General features: G+C 47.0%; 1 protein-coding gene across 1 annotated transcript in view; it reads right to left on the reverse strand.

Moving 5' to 3' along the window:
* The window catches only part of Pacs1 (phosphofurin acidic cluster sorting protein 1), a 126994-nt gene that overhangs the window by 14534 nt on the left and 102190 nt on the right, over positions 1 to 10270 (reverse strand). Inside the window, exons 5-10 of the mRNA XM_021151452.2 lie at positions 7894 to 8038; positions 7385 to 7476; positions 7218 to 7298; positions 5200 to 5259; positions 4211 to 4371; positions 3825 to 3918 (exon numbers count right to left, since the gene is read on the reverse strand). Coding sequence (XP_021007111.1) covers positions 3825 to 3918; positions 4211 to 4371; positions 5200 to 5259; positions 7218 to 7298; positions 7385 to 7476; positions 7894 to 8038 — 633 coding nt within the window. The remainder of the gene's footprint in view (positions 1 to 3824; positions 3919 to 4210; positions 4372 to 5199; positions 5260 to 7217; positions 7299 to 7384; positions 7477 to 7893; positions 8039 to 10270) is intronic.

The following is a 10270-nucleotide window of genomic DNA, read 5'->3' on the forward strand; positions in this document are numbered from 1 at the left end:
GGTTCCTCTAACAATATATTAAGCAAAAAAAAAAAAAAAAAAAAAAAAAAAAAGTCCCATATGAATCTGTCAGGCGTGAATTAATTCTCCACTGTCTTATTAGCACTTCTCATAAACGTGAAGAGTTTATTAGGCAGACACAGATGGACAAACAAGATCATTCATATTTGCTAATAATCTGGCCAGACAAGCATCACAGCCAGTTATGGGCAATAGGGTACAGGAGTCAGGGAGGCACTGGCCCCAGAGAATTTCTTTCTTCTATGGAACCAAAGGGTGAAGAAGATATTCAGGGTATCTCATTTAATCTCAACTACTCAAAGTTTTTTTTTTCTCTTTGTAAAATATACATAACTGGAAATGGCAGGCTAATTCAGGATGCCACTGGGTGAACTAACCGACAAGGAAAACCCTCCCTATGCTATACTAAAAGCCAGGGTGTTTCCACCTGGAGTAACATTTAGGGCTCCACCAACTGTGTCCCCAGTTTGTCTTTGACTCTCTAGATGCTAGTAGTAGCCCTTCCTGTTGGGCTAAAATTTCTCAAACCAATGACAAATGTCTTCTGAGAGGCAGACCATCCCTTGTGGAGAACCACAGCTTAAAACCATCTGCAAGACATATCTGACACACCTGAGCTAGAGGCAGTAACATCAGAGCTTGAAATGGCATGACCAGTGTAACGACTCACAGCCACACAGAACAGGCTGCCTCCAGAGTGCGTGTTTAGTCTATTTACATCACACAGACTAACCAATATTAACAGTCTAGAATCCAGAAAAGCCCTGCTTGGTTGGACCTAGGGTGGAAGCTCACTCTGGGGGGTTCAGCAAGAACTTCCACTGGGTGGCTTCAAGGTTGCATGACTGTCAACCCTGAGACAGCTACAGAGTTGTCTTCATGGCAGTATGGAAGCTTCTGGGGACATCCACTTCCCCACTTCTATAGGAGCTGCATTAAGGGCACGTGACAAAGAAGAACCGGAACAAACTCAGGACTCCTGAAATTTTTGTTCCTGCTCCAATATACCTGAAGGGCAGGGCAGGGCGGGGCTGGGCTGGGTGCACTGTAGCTCAATGACCTTGGCATGTTAGGGGAAGTACTAATCCCTAACACTTTTGGCGCTGCCTCTGCCCGGAGGAGAAGGGCGACTGTCACAGCTTCAGACTTCTGCTTTGGCTGACTACAGCTTGGGTGGGGGTCCTGAGGCACTGTCAGGCTTTACCAGCACAGAGAACCAAATTATGTTGTGACTGTGTGTTTGAGTCTCAAGAGTTGAAAACTCAACAACTGCTACAATGTGCATCAGCAGAAATCCTTTCTTTCTGTAGTAATAAAGTGAATCCGCTAAGAGTTTGGAGCCTAAGAGTGGGAGATTAAGAAACCCCACAAGTCTTGAGAACTGGCTCAAGGGTTAAGAGCATTTGCTGTTCTTGCAGTTGCTCAGGGTCGGCTCCTGACACCACGTGCTGCTCACAGCTATGTGTGACTCCAGTTCTAGGAGATCCTACACCCTTTTCAGACTTCTGTGGGCACCAGGCACACATGGATACATACACACAGACAAAACACTCATACACAAAGTAAAATTTAAGAAAAGAAAGAAAATACATTAGCAAGATTGGTGACATAGCTCACTGGTCGATTCCTTAGTTCAAAGCCCGGGTTCTATTCCCTGTGCCACAGAAAGAGGCATGGTGGCACACGCCTTTAACCCCAGCACTCCAGGGTGCAGGGCAGGCGGATCTCCGTAAGCTCTAGGCCAGCCTGGTCTACACTGTAAGCTCCAGAAGAACAGCCAGAGCTACCTAGTGAGACCCGATCCTGAAACATGCTTAGCCACGGGGATGAGGGGCTCTGGAGGTGGGACAGCAAGTGCACAGCCCCTAGACCCAGCACTCACACCTTTTCCTAATCTACCTTGAGTTCTTTCTCCACGTTAAGAGCACAGCCTTGCTCTACCATCAAAAGGATTCCACAGTTCTACACCCACACCCAGACATATGGGCTCTTCAAAATAGAAATCTCAGCAGGGAGACGACAAAGCGGATTTGACGTCTGGCCAAGGGAACTAGCATTGAAGGACTTGCGCAGAAGACACTCATGGTCTGTCAGTTTTGGAACTCTAAAATGGGATGTGCTAAAGAACTGTACTTCAGTAGGCCTATCAGTCAGCACACGCTGCTTAAGTCTGACCCACAGGATCTCACAGCGTTCCCACATAGCTTTTTAGAGAACACGTTTTCCATGTAGGCGTTGCAGATGAGGAAACAGCCTTGAGAAGAAGCAAGTCAGCGGGAAGATGGAGTTAAGATTCACTCTGGAAAACTCACCCCTTACAGTTGAAGGCTTTCTGTTTCCTTGTTTGAGCTAGGGCCTCAGTAAGTAGACCAGGCTGGCCCCCAACTTACAAAGATCCACCTCTGCTGGGATTAAAAGTGGCTTCCTTGTTTGTTTTTGCCAAATAAGGGGCTCATCAAACAAGGTACATAGTCAACTTCTGCCGATGCAGAAGCACCTTTCCCCCATATTAAACAGCTCCTCTGACTCATTTAGTGGTCATGAACATTTACTGAGCACTCACGTATGCCACACTCTATGCTTACTGCTTCATGGCCACTGGCTTGGTTAACACCTTATGAATACTCTGTCACAGTAGCACACTGCTCATCACTCACAGAGCACAGTGCAATCACCTTCCCTTTAGCAGGCTCTGGGGTTCTTCCCACAGATGGTACTGAGTGCTCTAGTGGTCAATTATTTATCCACAAGAACAGAGACTTTCTGTAGTCATCTGGCAGGTCTCTGTGAGGAAAAGCTGTTCTGAGTCATGCCCCAATATTAGCAGCACACTTAACGCTGCCTCTTTGGTTCTCGACCACTATGAACCTGCTTGAAAGGTGCTGGGAAGGCGGATCTGCAAGCCGCAGGCTGACGCTTCTCCAAGGGCAAGTTTTAGCATGGGCCATGGTTTTCCTTCTTTCACTTCCTCACTGTGGTACAGTTCTAGGTGGGCTTGGCAGCCAGCTGTTCTTTAATAAACAGATAAGCTGGGAGACAGCTCCATCTGGTGGCAGAAGGAAGAAAGGTCGCTGAGATGCCCCAGAAGAAGGCACACACACAGAGGACAGGAGCCTGGCCAGCCAGAGACTGCTTTGGACAGATGGAGTGCCTGGCACCACCAGCTCGTCTCCTCACAGTTAATAGCCACTGCAGAGTAAGACGTGTATTCTCCCCTGGGAGCACATTATTATGCCTCATTTGATGCCAGAACGGCAAGAACTGGAGATATCAGTTTCTTCATTAACAGAAAAATATGGCTCTAAATAGCACATCATAGCTCGGTTCTAAAACTATATATGGTGACTGTTTGCCTTTAGTTGTGGGCAAAGGTATGAACAGCTTCTTTCTCCAAGGCTGAGGAGGGCTTGACAGCTACAGGCTTCTGTCTAGGACCAGCTGCTAGGAGCCATAGCAGACAGCTCTCCTGCTCAGCAGGCAGACTGAAACCTACTCACTAAACAGTACATTCTTCCACGGTATTGCTCTCCCCTGTTTCCTGGACAGATCACTTTGTCCTTTTATACCTGATTCTTTTTGTAGCCTGAAGGCAGGCAGGAAGAATGCCTCCAGGCTAGGCTGGAGCAGAAAAGGATACTTTATTTCTGGATTGCTAAGCTCCCAGGCAGGGCTCAGAGGAGGAAGACTGCAGATACTTTGTAGGTCCCCAAAGGAGTGACATTTAAGAGAAGCAGAGGTCACGAAGTGAGAACCCAAATACAGCAGGTCCCTCTCCCAACCCTTTTCACCATCGTTCTGCTCACAGGACTGGTGGTGTCTTTCCCGAGGCTGCCCTTGCTGTTGAGACTGCCAATCTCCGTCTGTGAGCTGGACTGAGACATCCCCTCAAAGAAGGGCCTGCAGCAAAGAAGCACAGTGGCTGTCAGTGGTGACTGCAGCTCAGAGAGCAGCTCCCAAGGCTGAGTGAACCAGCACTCAAGGCTCAGCAGCAACTCAGGCTTCGCAGACACTGGCTGGGTAGCACGCTATGGAGTTGGTCAAGGGATCTGCAGAGACTCCTATCAGGACTCTTGTCATGGAGATGATGAAAAGCTACAATCCTCTGAGTGAATGAGAGAGGATGCAAAGGACATAATGATGGAGGGAAGGGGAGCTTGGGAGGTGGCCTGGGAGGAGCTCTGGGCCTCACTTGAGCTTGGGCTTTGGAGTGCTGAGGATGCTTTCTGTTTCCTCCATCTCGGGGCCACTGTCGCTGGGGTTGTACATCTCTAGACTGTCGTACAGTTCATCCAGGTCCTCCTCCACTTCCCGAATCTGCTCCCGGGACACGTGTTCTAGCCCAAAGCCCACCTGTAAGCAAAACAAACATCTATGAGTCTGGAGGTCTCCCTATTAACACTTGTGGTTAGATGAGCAAGTCCTGTCTCCTAGGCCATCTGTCAATTGGTGCTCTCAATGTTCCCTCTAGAGGGACACGCAGCACTGTCCCTCTAGACTAACAGAGTGCGAGTACTCGAGTAACCTTCGTGACCTTATATGGTCAGACTCTGAGAGCAGGGACATGGTGGGGCTACTTTCTCCCTCAGTTACGATCAATATCCAAACCAGGGCCTGCACCAGGGGGGAAGACAAAGTGCTGGCGTGCCTCCCAGGGACTCATACAAGAAAACCCAATCTGGTAGCCTAGCCCATTTCCTGCTCTGTCCTTTAAATTCAGGTGTAAGCTACTTTATTTGCAGCCCACAGTGAGACAAAAACACTTTCTCAACATTTTCTATCTTTACTCACTTTTAGTTTACTTAGGGACCTCCAGGGTCTAGGGATTTCTACCCAGAGGTGATCAATGAGGATATATCACACTTGGGATGTTGTTCACTGTAACTGCCCTTGGGATATGAGGACAAATTAAACAATAGCTAAATCTTTCACTGCTACCCTTATCAGAGACTCAAGTATTATGGTTAGATATGACTGTTCTAGGTGTTTCTAAATACCATGAAACCACACTCTTCATGTGAAGCCCTCATTTTCTCTTCAAGAAACATAATGCTCTTCTCCATATGCCATCTCTCCTGGGGCTCTGCTATGCATGCAAGCGATAGGAATCATGACCCCATGACCCTGATGGCTAGTGGCCATATAGGGCCTAGGAGTGAAACTGGAAGTAAGGCATCATACCTCATCAGAAACTTTGAATCGTTTCAGGAGGGCCACAAACTTCTGTTTGATGTTAGGTTGCTGTGGGGACAAAAATATACAAATTGTTCTCAAGTAACATGTACTAGTCGTCAGTCTGAGTGTGTCAGGAGCTTACCTCACACCGAGAGAGAAGACAGACAGTAGCTGCATTCACGCTGCACTCTCTCCAGAAAGACAGCCAATGCTAGTGTACTTCTCAGAGCCCTGGGCAGCTCGCTGGACACCTCATGTCTCCAAAGCCTCCAGGGCACCCCAGGACTTTCTAGAGGTGCACCTCCAGCCCGTCTTTTGCTCTGTCTGGCAGAGCCAGGCACCAGCTGGTGAGTGTCCAGGACCTCCACGTCCCATATCTCAGAACAGCATTTGTCCTCTTGCACAGCCAACCCACCTAATTACCAGCCACACCTGGAGTCTGTCCACCTCTGCCCCCTCAGCCTGCAATGAACACTGCCAGCAGAGGCCACTTTTCCATGGTGTCCTCACTGTCCCTATGCAGCGCTCTGCTCTATGACACCCACTCACCGTGGTGTCAGTTATCTGTTGAGATGAGTCTTCATTTTCAGACACTAGAGTTCACTGGGCCCAGCCTAGGCTCCCTGATCCCTGTTTCTTATTCTACTTTAGGCACCAGGGTTAGTTTTCAGTCACACATATTTCTGGCCTCAAGAGCTAAACCTCATATGGGAATGGGAACAACACTACTTGCACTTAAGAATGAGAGCAGTGGGAAGAGCAAGTTCAACAAGGAAGAAACTCAAAGAACAAAGTGCTCGTGGTGGGGAAAGAAGACTGTACAGGAACAGAAGGAGACCATCATCAAGTGTCCAGAAATACAACAAGAAAGTGCCTGGAGCTTCCAGTGCTGCCTTGGGAGATGGATATTATCACTAATCTCTGGTCATACGTGGGGTACAATGCTACTGAAAAGGCCACAGGAGGGGATACTTAGGAAGCCTAGGAGGTACTTTTGGGGGAGTAAACAGGGCCTCCTCATGATTGCAGAGCAGAAAAGATAAAGGTTAGAAGAAAAAACAGTAACAGGGAGAGTCCTACAGCTCTTTTCTTTCTCAGAGTTTAAAAAAGGAAAGTTTGGACTCTGGGACTTGTCTTCCCTACAGGGCTTGAAAACCAGGGAAAAAATGGAGCCGTTTGAATGTTCCTGAGCCACTGCTGCAGAGAATTGGGCTTGCAGTCTCGTCGGCTCTCTCACAGCCCTGACTGTAAAGGTTGTGAATGCTGTTTCATGGCCAGAGGCCAGGCTTGGACACAGCAGGGCTGGCCTTAATTTTACCCCAAATGAGAAGAAAACCTCATTTTCAGGGTATCAGTCTGCAGACTGTCCCTGCACTTGAGAAAACCAGAATAAAACAGACTTTTTCCTTCCGAGAAGCCCTTGGTACCTATGACCCTCCCTACTCTGGAGAACTGAACTCTAGGATCAGCCAGAAGTTACCAAAGAGCTGAGATTTTAGCTTCTCAGTCCACGACTCTGACTTTACCATGGGCTCAGGAATCTTAGTCAGGAGACGTAAGACAAACATTGTTGATTTCAGGGAATAGGTCCGAGGTAAGAATTGTATTTAATGTAAGTGCACACTATCAAACCCAGAGCTTCTGTAGCTTTCAAGCACTGTTCTAACACAACAATACCGCAGAGACCTGCTTTACTCTGCACTGACAGAGCATCACCTGGAGCAATCACCAAGAAAGGGAAGGTCTGCAGCACTGTACTCCTTAAAGAAATAGTTGCTTTGTTTGAAATTCTAGAAAAGTGGTTACAGCCTTCTTTCTGTTCTGCATAATCTATAGCCTATAACATCCTGTAGATTAACATGCTGGTTCTTATGGGTGGTAGTAGATGTTCTGGGGATGTATCATGCAACCCCAAGTATACAGGGTTTTCAAACCCCCCACAAGGTCTTAATGCACCCACTCACTCTCCACATACTTTAGAGCAAGAGTCTGAGCTGTCCTATGCCTGGACCTGGGTGGCTCACCCTAGTGATGGCTGAGGTTGAGGTCAGTTTCCTCCGAGTCTTCTTTACTTTCCGAAGATCCTCATCTTCATAGAACAGGTCCTGAGTGAGCAGGAAACAGAGTGAGACTGGGAAACCCCAGGGAGCTCTAGCTCATCCACTGTGAGGAAGGCCGCGTAGGAAGTTACCTGCCCGTGCAACGGGTCGTCGCTGCCTTCCTGCTCTGAGGAGAAGCTTTCCTCCTCTTCTTCAGAGTAGTTGTCAATATCTGGGGAGCGATCTACAACAAACACCCGATTAAGAACCATGATCTGGTTTGGTCTATCCTAATATCCTAAGTGATGCTGAGGACAGGAATCAATAAAACTGGGTTGAAGAGGGAAGGACCACACAGAGGGTCCCAGCCCCACATCACTTCCAGGGATCTCTAAGCTTATCTTGCATGAACACATTTCCCAGGATGGAGGTCAATGAGTGAACTGGCTCCCCTGTCTTTTATGGTGTCTACAGACACTGCGTATATACGTGTGTACCACACTTGGATGTCAGAAGAGGGTGTCAAATCCCTGGGAACTGGAGTTATGGATGGTTGTGAGCCAACATGTGAATGCTAGAGGTCAAACCCAGATCCTCTGGAAGAGCAACAAGTGCTATAAACCATTGAGCACTTTCTCCAGCCCCACTGTCTACATCTTACCAGACAGCTTAGACTTGATTCCTTCATGGTCAATGGGCTGGCTGGATAAAGAGTAGATTTTTATTTCTGCCACAGGCACAGCGACATCCTTCACATTGCTGTGCAGGCCAAGTACTAAAGCACCCTCATTAGGGTGTTGCATCACCTGTGAATAAAGAATACAGCACAAACAGCTTACCCAGTGATAGGGTTGTCACTATTATAAACCCAAGTGATATGCAAGCCAATGGCAACGACATTCTGTTAAGGTCGTTTCACTTCCACGTCTATGCCTAGCTCCCTTCCTACTGCTTTCAAGGACTTACTTTTACAACTATCTCTAGGGACTAGAGATGGCTCAGGAGTTGAGAGTGCCCATATGTCTTGTAGAGGACCTGAGTTCTGCTCCCAGAACCATATTGGGTGGCTTACAGCTATCTGTAAATCTAGCTCCAACTGATCCAACACTCTCTTCTGCCTCCTTAGATACCAGTGCTCACATGCGCATACTGCACCCCCCCCCATTTAAAGATAATGAATCTTAAAAAAAAACAACTCTCAGTTGTTTCTAGCTAAGTCATTGGTGATGCTGAAGTGAGAGGATCTCCTGAGTCTGGTAATTTAAAATAACAACAAACAATAAGAAACAGCAGAGCTATCTCTAGAAAGTGCCAGCTGTTAATCAGGGCCATCAGCTTAAAGACAATAACTGAGGTTTGAGGCGGTAAATGATTGCTCATCACTAGGGTTCCCTGTTAAACTAAGTCCTTTACATGGATAGTAGCTTCCAAGTCTGGGTAAAGCTGGGCTTATAAGCATGGTTAGTCAGCTGCCTGGTGAGGAGAAGAAAGGAGCTGGAATACAGGGAAAGGCGGGGCTTGACCCAATTGGAAGAATGGGATGACGCTGTTACTATTAATTCCTTCCCACAGTCCCTCATCCTCATCTAAAACTTCAACAGGACAAAAGGATGGGTTGGGACAAGTCACATATAAACACTACCAGGACCATACATTTTTTCCTATTTCACCTATTATTATTTTTTGAGACAGGTTCTCTCTGCCTATCCCTGGCTTCCTGGAACTCACTATGTAGACCAGGCTGGCCTCAAACTCACAAAGATCCTCTGCCTCCTGAATGCTGGGATTAAAGGCATGCACAATCATACCCAGCCTGTTTCACTTATGAAGGCACAGAAATAATTTAAAAAGCTGTCTTGCAGCCTCTTTCTTCTTTGTCTTTGACACATAGGAGTACTGCACAAGAAAGCAGAAATGTTGAGGAAATTGGGGGCCTAGCTTTTTGCTGCTGGAGAAAGGAGTTTGAAAGGAAGAAAGGAGGATCAGGCCCTATGCTATTAGGCTGGAACTGAAGTTGCCACTGTGTGCTATGGGTGGGACAGCTATATACAAACAGGAAATGATAATGATGTGCGTGTGTGCATGTGTATAAGAGCATGTGTGTGCAAGTATATGCACTTCCTAGTTCTTTCTGCTGAGAGACAGCACAGGTCATCCCTGTTCGGTACATGAGCACTACTGCTAGTACCTGATCTGAGACAGGGTCTCAACTATGCAGTGCTGGCTGTTCTGGAACTCACGAGTATCGACCAGGTAGGCCTCAAAGTCAGATTCATCCACCTCTCTGCTTCTGCCTCCCGAGTGCTGGTATTAAAGGCATATGATACCATAGCCCCCACCCTTATTGGACTTTTAAAGTACTATTCTCCACTAAAACACTCCAGGAGCCTCAGATAATCAGCTCATTGTAGGAGATTAAGCTTGAGCTATTCTGTACCAGGAAGCAAGACGGCCTGTTAAGAAGGGAGGAGCTTATCAAAAAGGGCATAGAAAACAGCGTGTAGGGGCTCTGACTGCCAAACCAGGGCATACAACTTTATGGATACATACATATTATATATTTATAATTAAACTCCATTAAGTAAAACAAGAACCCACAGTCCATAACTAATATAAATAAGTGGATCAATTGGTAAGTGGAAGAAAGGAATGCTCTACTACTTTCCAACTGACCTATGCAGAAAGGATGGCTGAAATGTTGGTTTCTTTAAAAAACACAGAAATATTGCAAGAATATGTTTTCACTTTAATCCCAGATGTGGAGTATGGGACTGCTGCAGACTGTTCACAGCAGCCGACTCTAATTTGTCTTGTGCTCTAGCAAGGGAGGGATTTTACCAGCTGCAGATAGTTTCTGTGATTGTATGACATTTAGAATTCTGGGGACTTTTATATAAAAGCTAGGGCCCCAAGAGATGGGTGGGTTGACGGGCGGTGGTGGCGCACGCCTTAAATCCCAGCACTTTAGAGGCAGAGGCAGGTGAATTTCTGAGTTTGAGGCCAGCCTGGTCTACAGAGTGAGTTCCAGGACAGCCAGG

Source organism: Mus caroli, chromosome 19, assembly GCF_900094665.2.
Source record: "Mus caroli chromosome 19, CAROLI_EIJ_v1.1, whole genome shotgun sequence".
In the NCBI taxonomy this organism is placed as follows: domain Eukaryota; kingdom Metazoa; phylum Chordata; class Mammalia; order Rodentia; family Muridae; genus Mus; species Mus caroli.